This window comes from Antechinus flavipes, chromosome 2 (assembly GCF_016432865.1).
Source record: "Antechinus flavipes isolate AdamAnt ecotype Samford, QLD, Australia chromosome 2, AdamAnt_v2, whole genome shotgun sequence".
Lineage (NCBI taxonomy): Eukaryota > Metazoa > Chordata > Mammalia > Dasyuromorphia > Dasyuridae > Antechinus > Antechinus flavipes.
The window spans coordinates 450,808,075-450,831,013 of NC_067399.1; the positions used below are offsets into that span (position 1 = coordinate 450,808,075).

The following is a 22,939-nucleotide window of genomic DNA, read 5'->3' on the forward strand; positions in this document are numbered from 1 at the left end:
CTTGGTGTCTCCACTGATCATCATGAACCTAGCAACCAAGGCCAGAACGACTTCATATCAGGCCAAAAATGTAGGCTATGAGTGAAGAATAATTTTTTTAACTGGATAGAAGAGTGGGAGAGTACAGAAGGGATCACTAATGAGCTTAGTTTCAAATGTTCAGACAACTTTGGCATGTAGTGTCCTTATAGAAGGATAGAAAGTAGAGTGGCAAGTGTGATGTATTGAAATCCTGTCTCTACCACCATATCTGTGTGATTTTAGGCACATCACTTTCCTTCTCTAGAACTGAGTTTCCTCACCTCTAAAATTTGGAACTTGTAAGATTCCTTCTAACTCTAAATTTATGAACCTCTCTGAAAATGAACTTAAAAATCCCCTGGTTAGTCCTATCTTCTCAAGGTGGAGATGAGGAAATAAGATCATAGGAAGGAAGCAACTTGTCCAAAATCATGAAGCAAGTAATTCCTCTTTTAACACTTACTCAGAAAGAGAGCCAGATTTGAGAGACAAGGATAGGAGCTGGAATACTAGTTCTGTCACTTATTACTTATACAACTTTGGACAAGTCATTTAATTTATCTGAGCTTCAATTTCCTCACATGCAAAAATAAGGGATTAGAATAATTTCTAAAGTCTCTCTTCCAATTCTAAATCTATAAGTCTTTGATGTCAAATATACTTTGTTTTAGTATCTGTTTGGTGTCAGGGTTTCATATGCACTGATTTTACCCTTTCAAGAGGGATTCCCAAAGCCATGATGATGTTGGATAGACAAGCATAAAAGGAAGCTACCAGAGAAGGGCTCTTTTCCTTTAAAAAAAAAAAAGCTATTTTTGACAGTACTTTGAACAGGGGATAGGATTTAATGCTAGGTCTTCTAAGCCAAGAGCCATTATACTTTCCATTAAACCAAAAGTCCAAAGTGTTGAAAACCATGGCTGACAATGAAGCATTGGGCCAAGCTAGTGAGATTTAGAAAGTTAACAAATTGAGTAAATAACATTTTTACAATCTTCCTTTTCTGTCCCTTGTAACAAGAATCAATTTTATATTTATTATTCCCTTATAAATAAATTCCAAATAGTAATATACCTAAGTAGCAAGGTGGATGTAGGGGTCCTAAGAAGGAAACTATAACCATAAGAGATTTAATCCAGTATACTTGGGACAATCCAGACTAAGTCCTCAGCAACACTAACTCTAAATCTTTCCTCTACTACATATTTAAGTCTGACCTTCATCTGTAGAAACATGAAGAAATCAAGGAATCAATAGAGTCCTAGACTCTGTTGATAGATATTGATACCTTAATTAAAGTATAAAGAACTATGTCATTTGTAGTGGATAGCATGCCAGGCCTGAAGGCAGGACCTGAGTTCAAATCTGGTCTCAAGACACAACACTTCCTAGCTGTGTGATCCTAGGCAAATCACTTAACCCCAATTACCTCAGCAAAAAGAAAAGAAAAGAAATACGGCCATTTCACTGGGCTACTAGAGAAGATATGCAAGGCCAGAAACCAGTTTTGTTTTGGTTTTGTTATTCAGTCATTTTCAGTTATGTCTAACTCTTCATGATCCCATTTGAGGTTTTCTTTGTAAAGATACTGGAGTGCTTTGCCATTTCTTTCTCCATCTCATTTTATAGATGAGGAAACTAAGGCAAACTTGCTCAGGGTCAGACAGCTAATAAATTGTCTGAAGCCAGATTTGAACTCAGGAGGATGAGTCTTCCTTGCTCCAGGTATGGATAGCATCACCTATCCCAGTTTCTCTCAGTAATACCCAGCATCGGCCTTTGGCCAGACTCACCAGTAATCCATAACTACAGCACAGCTGTCCAGGTCAATAAAAATAAAAGTCTTTTGGCATTTGTTTCCAGAAATATCAAAGAATTCTAGGGAAGAATCAAGAAAAAATGTTGGTGAGAAAACCCAAACCCAGTTATTTTCCATTGTCCATATTGCCCACCTCAATCTCTAGCATAAAAGTCAGGGCACAAAACCGAAAACTGGCCACCAACCTCGGTCTAAACTCCTCCTATTTTCATCACCCAGAATCATGAAATCTTAGAGCTAAAGGAGACCTCACATGGCATTCAAAGACACAATACAAAGCTAGATTTAGAGTTGGAAAGGACCTTAGAAATCCTCTAGTTCTACCATATAACTTTAAAGTTGGAAAAAACTGGGCCAACTATGTGGTGCAGTAGATAGAGCACCAGCCCTGAAGTCAGGAGGACCTGAGTTTAAATCTGATCTCAGACACTTAATACCTCCTAGCTGTGTGACCCTGGGCAAGTTACATAACCCCAATTGTCTCAGAAAAAAAAAAAAAAATTAGAAAAACTGAAGTCCTGAGACTCATCACAGGTCCACAGCTAGGAAGCCAAGACGAATTCTAGGTCCTCCACCTCCAAACTTAAGGAAAATTCTTTCCAGATTGATGCAAAGCACATCAACCCTCTGAAATAAAACAGAATTATTATCATGACCATTTTACAGGCTTTTTAAAGAACTTTCAAACATCACAAGCCAATAAGCATCAGAATCAGAGCTTGAATTGGGGTCTTCTGACCAGTCTGGGAATCTTTTCATTTATCTACATTGCCCCTATTTCAATGCCTGTCCTTCCAATTAACTTCAAGGACTGTGTTACCAACAAATAATTTCTGTTTAAACATCTCTGGTGATAGGGAGCTTGTTACCAAATGGGGCAGCTTTTCTATTTTTGAATGGCTCTTATTTTTTGGAATAGCTTCCTAAATTAAACTGAAATTTGCCTTCTGTAATTATTGAAGCTAGATTCCCAATTCTTCCCTCCAGGACCATATGGTTAGTAGTCGAACTTAAACCAAGAACCCAGATTTCCCTGAGGTAGATCATTTTAATGGGATTACATCTGTATTGCTAAACCCTAAGTACAATGCTATCTATTCTGGATGGACTTAATAAATGACTTTCCCAGGGAATGGGAGGTCTCTTAGAGCCTCTGAAGAAGGGATTAAGTCTGCTTCAACATTGCCCCTCCCCTTCTTACCTAAATCCTGATCCGTAGATGCAATGGCTATCAAGTTGATATTAGTCAGACATACCATGTCGTTGACCCACATCTGCAGGTTATGGCGGCGATGTGACTGGTCCAGCTAAGAGAGGAAAGATCAATGAACACTGGGTAACATGCCCATAAAAAAAAATCATAATCCAACTCCTCATTTGCAGATGAGAAACTGAGACCCAGTGAGGGGAAGGAGTAATGTCAAGGACAGGATCCAATCTTGATCACAGGGTCATAGGATCCTATATGTAGAGCTAGATGGGACCTTAGGGGCCATCTAATCCATCTTCCTTAGAGATAAGATTCGGAACCCAAAGGATTAAATTGACTTGCCCAAAATCACACAGATGTCAATGATAGAATTGACATAAACACCTGAGATTGAAAAATGGATTAATAGATTTTAACCTATGAATGTTACAGAATATTACTATGCTGCAAGAACAAATGATTTCAGAGAGACATGGAAAGACATATGAATTGATACCATGTGAAATGAACAGAACCACAAGAACAACATTGATATTATAAAAATGAACAACTTTGAAGATTTATATAAATTGATGAAGGATAAAACGAGTAGAGTTAGGAAAATAATTCATACAGGAACAACACTACTATAAAGGCAAATTTTGAAAATTTTAAGAACTATGATCAATACAACAATCATCCATGATTTTAAAGGATCAATGATGAAACATGCTATGTACCTCCTAATTGGGAAAAAAAAAAAAAAACATTTTATAGTGCAGAATAAGCCATAAATATTTTTGTAAACAGTCAATGAGAGAATTTGTTTTGCTTGATTATGTCTATTTGCTACAAGGAATTTTTCTTTTTTTCTTTCTCTGTTTCTCTGTGTATGTGTCTGTGTCTCTGTCACTCACATTCTTTCCCTCCCTCTCCCTCCTTCCTTATCCCCCTCTTTTGAAAAAGGTGGGGTAGATATAGAAAATGGATTTCTGTTCATTTAAAAAATACTTTACCACTACTAGGTCTGTACCCCAAAGGGATGAAAGAAAAAGGGAAAGGACCTATATCTACAAAATTATTTATAGCAGCTTTTTGTGAATTAGAAATTGAGAAGATGCTTATCAATTAGATAATGGCTGAATAAGATGTGGCATATGATTGTAATGGAATACTACTGTGCTATAAGAAATGTCAAGAGGGATAGTTTCCGAAAACCATGGAAAGACTTACATGAACTGATAGAGTGAAATGAGCAGAACCAGAAGATTATTATTCACAGTGACAGCAATATTGTGATGATGACCAACCATGAAAGATTTAGCTGCTCCGATATCAATACATTGATTCAAGACAATGCCAAAGGACTCAAGATGAAAAAAAAACTACCTCAGAGAAAGAACTAATAAACTCTGAGGCAAATTGAAGTATAATTTTTCACTTTATTTTTCTTTTTTAAATTCAAAAATATTTTGCATGATTTCTCATGCATAATTGATGTATTACTTACCTTCTCAGTAGTTTGGGGAAGGGCAGAAAAGAAAGGAAAAATCCAAAATTTTAAGAAAAAAAGAATGTTAAAAAGCACTTTAAAAAATATTCAAGGACAGATAGGTGGCATAGTTGATATAGAACTGGTCTTGAAGTCAGGAGGACCTCAGATACTTGACACTAGCTGTGTGAACCTGGGCAAGTCATTTAACCCCAATTACCTTGGGGGGAAAATAGACAGGTGGCATTAGAAGAGCCTGAAACATGGGGCTTAGTCAGGATGCAATGCTACATATACTTTCAGAAGAAGAAATTTTTGCCAGTTTTACTTATTTTATATTGTTATAAGAAACAGAGTGGGGGAATTTTTGTAAATGTTTGCAATATAAAAACAAAACTCATCAATATAAGTTTTTTTAAAAAATGAACATCTCTGACTCCAAACCCCATGTTTTTTCTAGAACACCAATCTGCCTTCTTTAGTCAGTCAGTAAGACCAGTTTAATTTTAATCACATTCCTCCTATCACCAATCAATTCACAAGAGCCTCATTATGATGCTAATCTTGGGATCTTGGTCACAAAATAACTGTGTAATAAGGTTCTTAGGGTATTTCAAATAAGTAAATCCCCTAGGATAAAGTTCAAGAAGAATACCTGAAAAGCCATATTATAACTTTTAAAGAGCTATTCCTATAAAATAAATTTTGCCACTGGAAGTAAACTTTTGTCCAATACACAATGATCCTTTACCTATCAGTATTCCTCAAAACAAACTATACTGTTGACCAGGTATAACATTGACCTTCTCTGCTTCCATGGAGTTCTCACTTGGGGACAGAGTATGGAGCCTACAAAACAAGAGTCAGGGATGGAAGGAATATGACATGGGGAAAAGGAAAACATGAAATTTGTCTTCTAAATGTATAGGTTTTAAGAAATAAGGACATTTGACAGGAATGGTTTTATAGTGTAGTCTTAAAGTTTGCCAATGACCAAAGCCTGTTCACAGGGAACATTTAGGAATTTATAATCTAAGCATACAATAGCATTATGAATGTGTAATTATACATTTATGGCAGGATTCAAAGGGTTCTGTGATTTCATCAGCCTAAGGGTACTTTCACCTACCAATACCAACCAACTAGCTAGCATTTATGTACCTCCTTACATATAGGATCATCATAAAGAATAATCTTTGTGTATATACATTTTATATATGTGTGTATGTATATATATATATATATATACTATTTAATTTTATTATCACAACTACCCTGAAAAGTAGGTGCTATAATTATCCCCATTCTCCATATAAGAAAACTGAGACAAAGAGAAGTAACTGACTCTTAAGAAGGTACTTTACTAGGCTAATGACAATCTGCCTATAACTCAGCAGATAAATGTTAGTGAGTTGTCTGGGACACCAAGAATTTAAGTCACTTGCTCAACTCCATATAGTATACTCTGCTGTCTCCACCCCATTTTTCGGTTAATTATTAGACCTGTGTATTCAGATATGGGCAAATCAGGTAGAGTTGTCTGATGTACTGAAAAGTTAAGGTATTTGCCCAGGGCTATATACCTGTCAGTACCTGAATCCAGATCTTCCTGACTTTGAGGCACTATCCTTTATGGTATTTTTTTAAAAACTAACATTTTCTATAACTTCATTCAGGATTATAAAGTTCTTTACATATACTATCTCATTTGACCCTTACAACTTTGGAAGTTGGGTGATGTTGTTATCCCCATTTTAGAGATTAGGAAATTATCAGGATTCAAACCATGGTCCTCAAGGTCAGCTCTTGATCATTGTACCATTTTTTAAAATCACATAAAGTCACAACTATTAAACATGGAAAAGACCACAGAGACCATCTAATACAACTCCATCCTTTTATAATAGTGAAATTCAGAGAGCTAGAAAGTCAACTGCCCAAGGTCACACTGGGGTAGGACAAGACCTAAAGTCTCCTGTCATCTAGTATTCTTCATACTGCCCAATGAGGTCTCCAACTCATCATGTTACAGGTTCACTCCTCTCCAGCCTGCCAAGACTGAAAATACCAGAATACAAATGCACAACCAATTAAGGAGCAATTATATTTTATTATATATTATATATATTAGAATATATGCATATTCTAATATATATAATATATATTAGAAAGAATTGAGTTTTGCCTTAGAACTTCATTAATGCATTTCAATATTAGGAGGCAGCAAGTTAGAAGACTAAAGTTCATATACCAACCAATAGTTATGGGATACCCAGCAAATCAATGAGTTGCTATCTTCCCAATCCTGCCTCATTCCTGTTGGTACCTTGCATATCTATCTCCTCCCCTATAAGCTCTTAAATAAATTAGGAAGAAGTGGGAAAAGGAGCTAATAAGGGTGGACTTTCATGAAGAAGAAGTACCCAGAAGAATAATCAAGGTCCCCATTACAGTTCAATAATAAATACAAAAGTATTTATGCCTCCACTCCATCTCTCAGAGCAAGGAGAATACAAATATAAAAATCAAGTAATTCTGCTGTTAAGGAATTTATATTCTAATACAGACATTACAGATAAGAGAATGATGGTTCAGAAGACGTATTTTGGTTTGGGGGCTTGGGAATCAGGAGTAGAATCAGAGTGGAGTTGACCCATACTCCCTTTCTAATAGCAATGGCAAAAACTGATATATAGTTTCCTAAAATGGGAATAAGGATGGATATTCATGCCTACAAGACAAAGATGATAGAATGTGAAATAATGTGAACTTAATAAATGATTTTTCATTCACTCAAAAAATAACTTTGAAAAACTTAAGAAATTTGATCAATGAAATTGACTCCAAAAGACTATGATGTAATATGCCGCCCAGTTCCTGAGACATAATGGTTTCAAGGTGGAAGAAAAAAAAAAAAAAAAAAAAAAAAGCATGTTTTTCAAATCTAGCCAAAAGTGTGGTTTATTTTGGTTTGGTTCTGCAAATTTGTTACAACAGATTCTTTTTTTTTTTTTTTTCATTTTTTTTCCAGTGAGGGAGAACAGTTAGCAATAGCATTTATTCAAAATTAGAAATAAAAGAGGGATATTGATGTATTTCTTTAATGCACAGAAGTAACTTCTGAACAAAACAAAGATGAACAAGACAACTTTGAAATTAACATTAAATTTACTATATACTTAAAAGAAAAAGCAAGTTGTATTTAATAGATATTTGCAGAGGCATATATCATCTTCATTATCAGTTCTCATGTATGTATTTTATTTGGTGTTTGTTCAATTGAGAATAAGAAAATCTTTTCAAAGGAAGACTTTAGGCAGATGAGTCTCTGGACATTGAACAGAGGATGTGGATACACAAAGATATAGAGGACCATAGCTATTGGGGAACTCTGAGAAAAGTATACTTGAAGCAAAGATATTTACAGCAGGGTGTTAACTTAGTGTGATTAATGAGATGATGGTGCTCTAGTTCACACATACCTAGTACTTATTATGGTGATGTAATGGTTCTCTAGTTCACACATACTTAGTATGTTATAATGATGTAATCATACTGAGGTATTTAAGGGCTGAGAGGACTGGAAATAGAGATATTCCATCTTTGACCATCCTCCTGCTGGCTCTCCTGCCTCCTGCACTAAAATCAAGGCTGGTCCCAAGATCCTCCAGAGAGCTAGGCCAAACACTACATAAAGGGATAGCAACAGCTCATTCCAAGGGTGGGAAATAGCATGAGCAAAGGCATCAAGGTGATAATGGGCAAAGCCTAAATGAGGCAAAATGTGGAAGCCCATTTGAGGACCCAGTACTGGAAGATAAAAAACAAGACTGGGAAAGTAGAATTGTCTAAAATGCTTGATGAAGATATGTTGTTAATCTAATTACTTTTTTAGAATATGATGAGTAACAGAGTTACTATAGGCCTTGGAACAGGAGAACTTTATAATAAAAGCAGTTTTCGAAGACTATTAATAAAGTGATACTAATACTAGCAGAAAGGGTGGAAAGGAAGGGAAGCAGTTAAAGGAGAAAAGAGTGGCAAGAAATAAGCAGAAGCAAACTATGTCATCTATTAGTGCTTATTCTCTATTCCATAATGCCAGAGAAACCGAGGGAAGACAAAGATTGGCTTTTAATCTTTTAATGTAGAGAGTTTAATAAACTAGCTGACCAATGGGACTATCATCCAAATCATTCGATACAGAGTAACTGAAGCACAGCGTTTATATAGGATTGGAACTAGCAAAGCAAGCAGGTGATACAGAAGCCAAAAGAATGCAGTTAGGTCATCAGACAGCTATTATACCAAAAAAATTATATTTCTCCCAGCCTAAAGCAATAACCAGATACATACAATGATGGGAATGAGCTTGGGATCTATATAATGGTGGGAATAATAGGATGCATACAATAATGGGAATGGATATAGGATGTATACAATGATGGGAATGAGCTTAAGAGGACCTTCCAGGGTCAGTATTTTAGAGGAATAATAACTGATTTTATCTGTAGAAGTACCTGACAGGTTTGATGCCCAATAAACGGAAGTATAGAAATAGGCAAGATCACTCTGTGGTTATGCTTGTCACTTTTATCTAGTGTGTGAGGCTAAGTTCAGTTTCTCATAAGAACTTACAGATTCCTTTTTGGTTCAGCAATTTAACTAAGTGATAAGCGTCCTGAGAACAGGGATCCTATTTTTTATTTCTTTTGTATCTTCTTCAATATTTAGTACAATGCTAGGTACATAATGAGTATCTTATATTTGTTGGTTAATTAATTGGTTAACTAAAAACAATGCTTCTTATTTTTGAAAAAGCCAAAATGTACCACCAAGAAGAATTCTAAAGACTGGTCTTGAAACAGTATTCATTTATGCTCTACTATTTCCCCTCTGTGCCCAAGGTATGCTGTGAAGATTCCATGTAAAGCAATAAAGAAAGGGAGTTCTGACTTTTTAGAGTTCCTTCTTCCCAAAACCCTCCATAGAAAGAAGAGAAGCAGAAGATATGCTCTCGCAGCATACTCAAAGTTTTAGTCCATACTAATCCCAATTCTGTTAGAACATGTCACAAAAATTTAGACTGGCTCCTATAGAACTCAATTTCCTCCCTAAATATAGAGTGATAACATTGGTTCCCTTCCAGTCCTGAAAGGATATTACCAGAAATACTTAACAGAAATCACTATAAAACTCTTCTCAATGTATTATACTTTGCATAAAGCCTAATCATGTTCACAAACATTTAATATAAATGTTCCATCTCTAAAGAACCATTGGTTTTCTTCCCATACTCCTATATGTTTGCTACTGGCAAACATCCCTATTTCCTTAAATGTTTGCCTCTGTTGCCACAGGCTAAAATTCAGGAAAGAACTCGATGAAAGTTGAGGGTTGAACATACTGATCTGTATTACCTTTATATTAGCTCTTCAGTTTCTACCAGACGGAACCACAACTATGGAGACTATCATTTTAAACACTGTCGGATTCTATTATTGTAACTATGTATGAATCATAAAACTATGAATATGATTCATTCATTTGTGGTTCTATGACCAAATAGAAATTATCTTCCACACCCCAAAATTTTCCCTCCTCTAGTCTTCCTTCAAAGTAAGACTAAAAATTTTGCAAAATTCTGCCTCACTTAAATCCAAATCACAAGCAAGACATCACCCCGTGATATAACTGGTTCTCTTCCATAGCAAAAGAAACTTTAGAGGCATCCCTATCAAGAAGCAGAATAGTACGATGAGAAAAAATTTGGTCTTGAATCAAAAGGTTTGAATTCAAATTCTCCTATTAATGTCAAAACCTTGAGCAAATCATCTCTCCAGGCCTCAGTTTCTTCATCTGTAAAAAGAGGGAGTTAAACTTGATAATATCAGATCCCTGCCAGCTCTTAAACTTATATGATTCTATGATTCTATGATTCTTAAACGCATTTAGGTTTATTTTACTTCTCCCTTACCCCCTTTCCCATCCAATCAACTGCCAAATCTTATTGATTCTATCTTCAATGCAATTCTACTCTTTTAATACATGTCTTTCAATATGAACCGCCATCATATTAATTCAAGCCATTGTCACCTCATTGTATTTAATATCCACATATATACTATATTCCCTCTCCCCCCAAGTAGAATATAATTTCCTTGAATGCAGAGGTTGTCTTGCTTTTGCCTTTGTATCACCAATTGTGAAAACAGTCACTTAATAAGGGGAGGAAAAGGGATAAGCATTTATATAGAGCCTAATATGGGCCAGGCATTGTGGTAGGCATTTTATAAAATATTACTTCATTTGATCTTCACAACAACCTTGTGAGATAGGTGCTATTATTATCTCCATTTTACAGTTAAGGAGATTAAGGCAAACACAGAGAAAATCAAAACTGTCTGCCATGAGCTCCCTCTCTCCACTGCCCCATACCTCAAAATTCCTCCACAACTTTTCTTACCTCTTCTTCCTTACCTTTGACTCCAAGGAGGAACCACTACATAGAACCTTAAAATCTGACTCCTGAACCCACCATTCAGTTGAAACAACTTTCTCCAAAGTTGCTGATGCTGTATTTTCCCAATACTCTCTCCTTGATCTCTCTGTAGTCTTTGACATTCTGCACCACTCCAACCTTCCAGGTAGCTAGGTAGTGCAATGGATAGAGTGCTGATCTCAGAATCAGGATGATCTGAGTTCAAGTTCAACCTCATACAGTAAGCAAGCTACTTAATGTCTGTCTGCCTCGATTTCCTTACTTATAAAACATGGATTATAATAGCCCTACTTCCCAGGATCGTTGTGATGATCAAATGAAATAATATTTCTAAGGAACTCTGCAAACTTGAAGTGCTATATAAATGCTAATATTAGCATTTATGGTATGGGCATAATATATGAGAAGCTAGGAGGCACAATGGATAAAGTGCTGGGCAGAGACTCATCTTCCTGATTTCAAATCTGGCCTCAGACACTTCCTACCTATTGTGATCCCCGTGCAAGCCATTGTCTCATTTGTAAAATGAGCTGGAGAAGGAAATAGCAAAACACTCCAGTATCTTTACTAAGAAAACCCCAAATGGGATCACAAAGAGTCAGACAACTCTGACCCAACAACAAAAAAATTACTATTTATACCCTTTTCTTTCTTGACTTCTCTGAAATTGATTCTTTATTCCCTGCCTTTATATATTGTGATAAGCTATTCCCTATGTCTGGAAAGCATTTTGTCCCTGTTCTCTCCTCTCATCCTTCTCTTCCTTTAAGAATCAGCTCAGGAACCACCTTCCTGATCCTCCCCATGGAGAGTGTTCCTCTCCCTCATTAAATTAGATGGTTTCATGCCTATTTCTATACAGGTTGGCCCCTACCTCCAACAGGGTACAAAGCTCCTTCAGAGAAAGGACTGTTTTGGTTTTGTTCCTGTGTCTCAAGCACAGTGACTTGTTCATTGTAGACATTTAATAAAAAGCTTGTTGAATTGTACTGAATTGAATTACATGAACTGTCTGAAGCAGCATGAAGGATTCATCCCAGAACTGAAGGATCCCATCTTTGGTAACAGTAAGGAAGCGCCCAGATGATCCCTGAAACTGACTGGCTAAGAATTGCAACTTCACAATCTCATGTCCATGATTCCTGGATGAGAAAATAGATTAAAAAAGAAAGAAGAGGGATTGGAAAAAAGAAATAACTAATCATACCACAAGATTGCAGAAATGAAAGGGAGAGGGTTGTTTTTTGTTTTGTTTTGTTTTGTTTTGTTGGGGGGGAGGGTTCATGTGAGAAAGAAAAAAAGAAATCCAACTAGTTTTGTAGAGGTCCTTCAGTCTCCTCTTCCCTCTTTCCCCAACCCCCTTTAATTTTATTTAATTAAAGTTTATAGTTTATGAATTATATACATTGGAAGGGGAAAAACAGAACCCATCATGGTCTCAACCTGATAGGAATCTAGAGAAACCAGCAAGTTACTTTGGAACACAATGGGCTGTGGAACAAAGGATTGAGCATGATAATGATTAACTAGAAATAATGGGGATATAGAAAATAAATAAAAACATATTTTTTTAATTCTAAGGAGTTACTATCTTCTGTGACATTGTATCTTAAGGAGCTTGAGACTTCTCCATTTAATTTGTAACTGAAAGCTTCTATATATGCTGTTTTCTTGTGAATACTTTAAGAATAGGGGCTTTTGCCTTCCAACTTGTATACCCAGTGCCTGCTCAGTTTTTCACACAGTAAATGTTTAATAAATATTTTTTCATTAAAAGAAAAAAATTATCTCAAGGATCCTCTAAAAAAGAGTCTCAAGGACACCCAGGGGTGTCCTTTAAGACCACACTTTAAGAACAAACAAAACATCACCAATTCCTACACATGATTTTCTTTATTCCTAAATCCTCTCATTATCCTTTCCTCCCACTGATAAGCACTAACTTGTGAATACCCCACTTAAAAGGTGGTACCCAGAATGCAACACAATACTCTTTCTAGATGTGGTCTGACCAAACTATAATACAGTGAGACCACCACCTCCCTCTTTTGTGTGACTTAAAATATAATTAATTTTTCTGGCTCATACATATTGAATCAATCAAAATTCTCAAGCCTTTGTCACACAAACTGCTCCCTAGCAACATCTCCCCATGTGTGGCTGATTATTGTGAATCATGAATCTAAGTGCAGGATTTTGCGCTTATTCTCATTATGTCTTATCCTGTTAGAGAGGAGGCATCTTTTCAGCTTTTCAGGCTTGATCTGGAGTCTGACTCTGTCATCACTTAGGTAAGAGCAGAAATGTGACTAGAACTTGGGTTTCCCATATCCTAATCCTATGTTCTTATACTTTAGCAGTGAAGGAATTGAGGGAATTAGGACAGCAAGTGATTCATAGTGAAAATTGAGTAAACTATATTGATTCCATCTTGTGACAATTCTGGAGATAGCTCAGTTCCTTTTATGTTCAATTATGGATCTAGTCCAATTTCTGTCTTGTAAGAAAACTTTATTCCATTGTGGAAACTGGGAGAAAACCTTATTTCAATGTTTGAACCTAGCCCTGTGTGGCTGGGAAATTAGACCATCCCTACCTTCTATTTAGAGTCTCTTAACTAAGGATCTAAGTTATGCTAACCAGAAATCCAGATCAGATCCAAAGATTGATACAAAAAGTTTTCTCAAAATACTTCTCAAGGAACATCTCAAGTAAATCATATTTTAAAACTGCCCCCATAATGATCCATCAATGATTGTTTCCATGTTCCTTTAACTATTCAGAGACATTTGGGAGCAATAGGATGTTCTTTTTCTGATTTCAGGGGATTATGGCAATTTACTCTCTCCCAACTTTCCAAGTTGAAAATCTTTCCTTCAATTAGAAATTAGATTGCTGAATGTTGTGTCCTGATTAATGGATATTAATGGACCTTATTTGGTGACCATTTTTATTATATAAAAGTCTCTCTTCCCCTGTATCTGGGTTTCAAGCCTAGGCTGAAGAATTCTAGACCCAGTTTGTTGGGCAATTACCATGGATTGCTTAATAAATTGATATGCTCAGAAAATCAAACCTTTATTTCTTTGTCATTTTATCTTTCACATGCCATAGTAGGGATGAGGTAGTAACAACTCATGGGTTCTAATCTAATTAAAATACATTGCAAACTTAAAAGTGCTATATAAAAGTTAGCAATTATTGTTATACTCTCTTCTTCCTTGACTTAACTGTCAATCTTCTCTCTGAAATTGGCTCTCCATTTCTTGAGTTCTATAAGGCATCCTTATATCTGGATTTGTCCCTATTCTCCTCTCTCATCTTTCTCTTACCTCAAGGATCAGCTCAGAAGCCATCTTCCCTAATCCAACTAGGTGTAAGAACTCTCTCCTTCCTTAAATTGCCTTGAATTTCTTTGAGAAAAAGATTTGTCAGGACTTTTTGTTCTATTTAAATATGCCTCAACTCCTCTGTCTCAAATCATAGTTCTTAGTTGATTAAAAAAAAAAAAGTTGTAATAACTACACCTGCTCTCAATTATGGACCCTCTTCTAGCCTATCCTATCTCAAAATCATCACAGTAAAATGCCTCCGTTTCTTCTTCTGTCAAGTGGGGATAATAAAGAGCAAGCTTTGGATGGCCTTTGAAGATAGCATCATGCTTATTTGGATGAGAAAGAAAATAAAGTTCAAGGAAGTTATCACTTGTCCAATGTCTCACACTGAGGAAACAATGGAGATGGGATATCGGACTGAGTTATTATTCTTTCCACTACATAATGATCCCTCAATCCAAAGCTTTCATGAGTTAGGCTGCTTTCTAAATCAAAGGAAGACTTCCGATTTCTTACAATGGAATAATCTTCATAGGAGGTTGGAGTCGCAGTCGATACTGGTCTTCGGCCTTCTCTTCCTTCCCTTTGAAATCCCGCATAAGGTAATCTAGATACTTGTGCTGAATTCAGGAAAAAGCAAAAAGGGAAGAAAACATTAGCATCTTAGAATGCCACTTGGCCCAATAATTTTTTTTTTACTTTTTTCTTTAAAAACTGAGTCTATCTCTCGCAGCCTGTTGGGGATGCAGGGGCTACTCATGGTAATTGGGATAGCCACCCAGTTTAGCTCACCTCAGCTCAGAACTCCTAAGTCCAAGAGAAATCCCAGCCTCAACTTCCCCAGCCAGCATATGCGACTACTCTGGGAATGGTAAACTCTTACTAATGTTTTCATTCCTGCATTTATCAATTTCTGGTAACATAGGGAAAACTTAAAGGAGGAATCACTACTCACTATTCACAAAACTTCAGAACTCACTGATCTCTAGGATAAGATAGCCAAGGATAAGGAGCCAACAAACAAAACATTTTGGTGTAGTGTTTCCTTACAACCTAAGCATTTTTAAAAGTTTATGTTTTTGGTGGCATTAGCACCAATGCTAATGGGCACCAAATATATTCCCAAAGACATTTACTTTTTACTTGTACAAGAGTTGGTCTTACACATTGGTCAAAGAGGTAATAGTTTACTTGAAGTTATTCTGGAGTTCTAAGGAACATTCTTTTATTAAAATATAATTCCCTAACTGCTTATTGATCCATGAAATTTCTTTAAATAGAGACAAAGCTTTCATTAAAAGATTTTTTTTGTTTTGTTTTTTGTTTTTTTTAAAGCCCAAAGTCTTTATTATCCCCTTCACAGTCTGTGTCTGTCATTATCTGACCCAGTCTACTCTGCCAGTTTGCCAGTCTGACTTCTGAGTCTGACTTTGTCCCTAAATACCCTATTACAATTACATCAATTGTAGAACTATTATATCACTGCTAAGTACTAAGTATATGTAAATTAGAGAACCATTATCTCATCAACTCCACTGAGTTAAAATGTTGTTTCTGGCATACTTCTTTCAAGTATACTTCTCCAAAATTCAGCCCACTAACATAACTATATTCTGAGCAACCAATCTTGTCTTTTTTTTTTAATACCTCTGATGATTAAAAATATCCTCAAATAGAAGAAGAGCAGATCAAAAACCAGAATCATACAATATGTTATTTACAAGAAACACTTGAAGCACACAGATACAAATAGAATAAAGAAGGTAAGGGACTGGAGTAAAATCTATTATGCTTCAGCTAAAGTTTAAAAAAAAAAAAGAGTAGCAATTCTGATCTCAGACAAATTAAAAGCAAACAGAACTAATCAAGAGAGATAAAGAAGGAAACTACATCTTCATAAAGGTATCATAAAAACTGAAGCAATATCAATTTTAAACATATATGCATCAAGTGGCATAGCATCCAAATTCTTAAAGGAAAAGCTAAGTAAATTATGGGAAGAAACAGACAGCAGAAGACCTCAACTATCACCTCTCAGAATTCAATAAATCCAATCAAAAATAAATAAGAAAAAAATATAAAAATTAGAAATGACAAACTTTGGGCAAAAAAGGTATATTAAACAATATATATCCCCTACACAAAAACGGACTATGTATTAGGTCATAAATCCCTCAGAATCAAAAATAGAAATGCAGAAATATTTAATGTTTTCTATTCAGATAATAATGCAATAAAAATTATATTCAATTGTAAACACTATTGCTTAGAAAAATGCAAATTAATACAACTCTGAGGAATTATTTCACACTTCTCAAATTGGCTAAGATAATGATGAATGTTGGAGGAGATGGTATATTAACGAAGTCTTGGTGGAGTTGTGAAATGATCCAACCATTCTGGAGAGCAATTTGGAACTAGGTTACAAAGGCTATCAGAGCCTGAATACTCTTTGATCCAGCAGTGTCTCTACTGGGTATCCCAAAGAGATCATAAAAAAGGGAAAAGGATCCATATGTGCAAAAATGTTTGTAGCAACTCTTTTTGCAGTGGCAAGAAACTGGAAATTGATCGAATGCCCATCAGTTGAGGAATGGCTGAATAAGTTATGGTATATGAATGTAATGGAATATTATTGTTCCATAAGAAATGAGCAGGCTGATTTCAGAAAGGTGTGAAAAGACTTAAATGAACTGATGTTAAATGAAGTAAGCAGAACCAAGAGAACCCTGTACACAGCAACAGCAAAATTATGTGATGTTCAGATGTGATGCATCTGGCTCTTTTCAACAATAAGGTGATGACTCAAGGCAATTTCAATAGACTTGGAATCCAAGTCTCTGAATCCAGGGAGAGAACTATGGAGACTGAATGTGGATCAAAGCATGGTATTTTTCACTTTGTTGTTGTTGTTTGCTTAGGTTTTTTTTCTCTTATTTTTTTTTCACTTTTGATGTAATTTTTCTTGCACAACATGATGAATATTGAAATTTCTATAGAAGAGATAATAAAGTTTAACCTATATCAGATTGCTTGCTGTCTTGGGGAGAGGAGGGAAGAGAGAGAGAAAAAAAAATTGGAATACAAAGTTTTGCTAAGGTATCTATTGAAAACTATCTTTGCACATTTTTTGAAAAATAAACTACTATTAAAATTAAATTAAATTAAATTTTCTTTTTTTTTTTTTTTTTTTTTTTTTTAGGCAATTGGGGTTAAGTGACTTGCCCAGGGTCACACAGCTAGACAGTGTCTGAGATCAAATTTGAACTCAGGTCCTCCTGACTTCAGGGCTGGTGCTCTATCCACTGCGCCACCTAGCTGCCCCTTAAATTAAATTTTCTTTAGAAAAAGAAAAAATAACAAAACTCATCAAACATGAACAAAAAATTCAAGAATATTAATGAGGGGAAGGGGAAATACAAAGAAAGGTAGCCTAGCAATACCAGATCTCAAACTGTATTATAAAGCAGTAATCATCAAAACTATCCGGTACTGGCTAAAAATCAAAGTGATAAATTAGTGGAATCGATTGGGTACACAAGATGACAGTAATCAATGACCATAACAACCTAATTCTGATAAACCCCAAACCATATTCTTTGGGAAAAGAGCTCACTATTTGACAAAAACTGCAGGGAAAATTGGAAAACAATAGGACACAAATTTAGATATAAACTAACATCTCACACCATAAAGCAAGATAAGATCAATATAAACAAATTTGAAGACAAATTTTGAATAGTCTACCTGTGGATCTGTGAAAAAAGGAAGAATTCATGACCAAACAAGAGATAAGGAATATAACAAAATGTAAAACAGATAATTTTAATTATGTTAAAAAGCTTTTGTACCAAAAAAATCAATGCAATCAAGATTAAAAGGAAAGCAGAAAGCTGGAAAACAATCTTCATAGCAAATATCTCTGACAAATCCTTCTACTTCAAATATATGAAGACTAAGTCAAATTTATAAGAAGATACACCATATCCCAATTGTTAAAAGATCAAAGGTATGTACAGGCAATTTTCAGATGACAAAAATCAAAGTTTTCTAAGACATATGAAGAAGTGCTCTAAATCACTTTTGATTAGAGAAATGCAAATTAAAGTAACTCGGGTACCATTTCACATATATCAAATTGGCTAATATGACAAAAAATGAAAATGAAAAATGTTAGAGAAGATATGGAAAAATTAGGACACTAAAGGATACCAGGTCTGTATACCAAAGAGATCATTAAAAAAGGAAAAAGGACCAATATGTGCAAAAATATTTATAGCAGACCTTTTTGTGGTGGCAAAATATTGGAAAGTTAAGGGATGCCCATCAATTGAGGAATGGCTAAACAAGCTGTGGTATATTTAAGAGAATGGGTTGAAGGAACTAGTAATGTTTAAAAATCTCAAGAAAGGTACCATCTCACACCTCTCAGATTGGCTAAGATGACAGGAAAAGGTGAAAATAAATGTTGGACAACGATATTGTTTGAGGATGTATTCTGATGGAAGTGGATCTCTTTGATAAAGAGAGCTAATTCAGTTTCAATTGATCAAGGATGGACAGAAGCAGCTACACCCAAAGAAAGAACACTGGGAAATGAATATAAACTGCTTGCATTTTTGTTTTTCTTCCCGAGTTATTTCTACCTTCTGAATCCAGTTCTCCCTGTGCAACAAGAAAACTGTTCGGTTCTGCACACATATATTGTATCTAGGATATACTGTAACCTATTCAACATGTAAAGGACTGCTTGCCATCTGGGGGAGGGAGTGGAGGGAGGGAGAGGAAAAATCGGAAGAGAAGTGAGTGCAAGGGATAATGCTGTAAAAAAATTACCCTGGCATGGGTCCTATCAATAAAAAGTTATTTAAAGAATAAAAATTTAAAAAAAAGAAAGAAAGAAAAAAGAAAATAAATGTTGGAGAGGATATGAGACAAGTGGGACATTAATGCATTGTTGGTGGAGTTGGTCGTGTTGCTGGAGAGTAATTTGGAACTATACTCAAAGGGCTATAAAACTGTGCAAACCCTTTGGTCCAGCAGTGCCTCTACTGGGCCTATATCCCAAAGAGATCATACAGGAGGGAAAGAGACCCAGAGTACAAAAATGTTTGTAGCAATTCTTTTTGTGGTTAAAAAAAAAAAAAAAAGAATTGGAAAATGAGTAGATGCCCATTAATTGGGGAATGGCTGAATAAGTTATGGTACATGAATATAATGCAATATTATTGTTCTATAAAAAATGAATAGGTTGATTTTAGAAAGGCCTGGAAAGATTTATATGAACTAATACATTGTGAATTGAAGCAAGCTTACTCAAGAAAACATTATTCACAGGAATAGCAGGATTGTGCAATGATCAACTATGACAGACTTCGTTCTTTCTCACGGTTCACTGATCCAAGACAATCTCAATAAACTTTGGATGGATAATACCATTCATATCCAGAAAGAGAATGATGGAGAATGGAATATAGATAAACACATACCATTTTCACTTTTTTGCGTGTGGTTTTTCCTTTTTCTTATTTTTCTCTCCCAACATGATACATGTAAAAAATATATTTTTAAAAATCTTAAAGAATGTACATGTAAACAAAAAAAGTTTTTACAACATTTACCAGTGGAAATAAAAATAATTTTAAAAAATTTTTAAAGAAAAAAAATCTTTAAAAGCAGAAAAAACCAAGTGAGGAGGAAAAAAAGTCTCAAGAAAAATGATTAGGGAAGGAAAAGGAGGGAAGAACATAAAAAGTAATCTTTTGAGAGCTATACATGGAAAAGTAATTAAATTTGTTCACTTAAGCTCCAGATGGCAGGTTTAACAACTATAATTGGAAGTTACACAAAACTAAATTCAGGCTTTATATAAGGAAAAGTTTCCTTACAATTAAAGCTATCCAAAGGGCAATGAGTCTTTTCGTTATAATCATGGCTTCTTCTTCATCAAAGGTTAAATTAGAAGTTGGGAGGGGAGGAGAAATTCGGGGGGGGGGGGGGAATTGGGACTTATGGGAAAGTAAAGAGGCATTCAGCTGAGCTCTCCCTATCATTCCCCTCCAAACAACTTTAAAATAATACTTTAAATCAAATTCTGGCAGAGTCAACAAAAGATCAGAGTGAAACTATGCTTCAATTCATTCAAGTTTCCATAATTCTCTTTCTGGATGCAAATGGCTCTTTCCATCACAGGGGTATTAGAACTGCTTTGATTCACCTGATTGTTGAAAAGAACCAAGTCCATCACAACTGATTGTCATTCAGACTTGTTGTTGCTATGTACAATGTTCTCTTGGTTCTGTTCACTTCATTCAGCATCAATTAATGTAAATCTTTCCAGGCTTTTCTGAAATTAGATGCTTATCATTTCTTATAGAACAATAATATTCCATTATATTCATATACCATAATTTATTCAGCCATTCCTCAACTGAGAGGCATCCATTCAATTTCCAATTTGGGGATGATGAAAGAGATCTGTGACATGAAAGAGGAAGCTGGCCCAGAGTCCACATGGATGAACTACTAGTGATCATATTAGATAGTAATAATAGAAGGAGCAGCAACTTTAGGAGCTCTCAAGTCAGAGACAGTAAGGGAAGCTGGCAACTGGTCAGAAAAAGATTATATGATTATACTAATTCACAACTTTCCCAACAGCACATTAGTATTCCATACCAGTTCACATTATTTTATCTTTTAAAAAATTATGTAGAGGCAGCTAGATGGCACAGTGGATAGAGCACCAGCCCTGAAGTCAAGAGGACCTGAGTTCAAATGTGATCTTGGACACTTAACACTTCCCAGCTTGTGATCCTGGCTGGGCAAGTCACTTAACCCCAACTGCCTCAGGAAAAAAAAAATGTAATGATATAAGGCACAGATTTGACCTCCATGGATTTCTTAACCTCTCCAAAGAAAAAGGAAGGGAGGGGAATATGAGCCAAGATTTTTCATTTTAATTTTGCATTTAGGTTTTGTTTGCAGTTATTTCTTTTTCTATTGCTAGGATATCATATTACTACTTACTTTATACAAATATAAGTTTATATAAATCTTTCCATGCTTTTGTATTCATCATGTTCTTTGATAATTACTGCTCAATAATATTCTGTTAGGTTCATTCATGTACTATACTTTGTTATCCCCATTATCTAATTGATGGGCATCTACTTCAATAACACAAAAATATTATATTTTGATGTGTATGAGACCTTGTTTTTATTGACTTCTTACCTGACAAAGGAATCTCTGGGTCAGTAATCATTTTGTATAATTTCTAATTGCTTTCCAGAATAGTTGGATCACAATTCAATCAACAACATGTGCTTGTTCTTCTACAATCCCTTCAGCATGGACTATTCCTATCTTTTGTCAATTTGTTGGATGTGAACTGAAACATCTGGGTTGTTTCAATTGTTTTAGTTATTTTTAGTATTTTTTGTTAGTGATTTGGAGCATTTGTTCATGACTTTTAAAAATGAACTTTTGCTGATTAAAAAGAGAGATTACAGCAGAACGCCTGCTGTGTTAGCACTTGATGCAGGACCAGAAACTTGCCTATACCCACTTCTGGGTCATAATTTGAGGACGGAGAGGAATATTTTGGTGAAGGGGGAATGGAAGCCCTGAGGAATAGTATCACTTCCAGTCACAAGAGATCAAGGGCCTTCCCCAAGTAAGGACCAATATACACATCAATAGAGTAGTGACCACACCTCTCCTAAAGTCACAACATCTTAGAAGCACCAAAAACTCTCCAAGCTCCAGAACTAGCTCTAAAAATAGCAGTGAAAAAAAGGATGAACCTTGAGACAGAGCCTCTCCCACCATGTTGGGACTAGTCCCAACATTAATGTAAAATTCCAATGGAAATTATGTTATAATAATAAACTACATAAAAAAGTTCTGAGACACAACCAACAGAGTCTTCAGAATGCAGAGTGGAGAGAACTCACATGCCTATAAATACACATTAACAAAATAGAAAAAAAGGATCAATAAACTATGTATTTTTTAAAATTAGAAAACCAACAAACAAAACTAAAATTTTAAAAGTGAAAAATAGATGAATTATAAACAAACCAATATTGTATTAGAAATGCTAGCTTTGGCAATAAGAGATGAAAAAGAGATTAAAGAAATTAAAGTAGGTAATGAAGAAACCAAATTATCACTCTTTGCAAAGGATATGATGGTATACTTAGAGAACCCCAGAGAATCTACTAAAAAGCTATTAGAAATAATCCACAACATTAGCAAACTTGCAGGATACAAAATAAATCCACATAAATCATCACCATTTTTATACATCACTAACAAAACCCAACAAGAGATACAAAGATAAATTCCATTTAAAATAAGTGTCGATAGTATAAAATATAAAATTAAATTAAAAAAGGGAAAGGGACTCATATGTGCAAAAATGTTCGTGGCAGCCCTTTTTGTAGTGACTAGAAACTGGAAATTGAATGGATGTCCATCAATTGGAGAATGATTGAATAAATTGTGGTATATGAATGTTATGGAATATTATTGTTCTATAAGAAATGACTAAAAGGATGCTTTCAGAGAGACTTGG

The 22,939-nt window shown here is 35.2% G+C and overlaps 1 protein-coding gene across 1 annotated transcript in view; it reads right to left on the minus strand.

The window, feature by feature from the left end:
• EFCAB8 (EF-hand calcium binding domain 8) overlaps nt 1–22,939 on the minus strand; it is a 160,696-nt gene that overhangs the window by 108,272 nt on the left and 29,485 nt on the right. The window contains exons 6-9 of the mRNA XM_051979369.1: nt 14,875–14,978; nt 12,027–12,165; nt 3,042–3,147; nt 1,815–1,899 (exon numbers count right to left, since the gene is read on the minus strand). Coding sequence (XP_051835329.1) covers nt 1,815–1,899; nt 3,042–3,147; nt 12,027–12,165; nt 14,875–14,978 — 434 coding nt within the window. The remainder of the gene's footprint in view (nt 1–1,814; nt 1,900–3,041; nt 3,148–12,026; nt 12,166–14,874; nt 14,979–22,939) is intronic.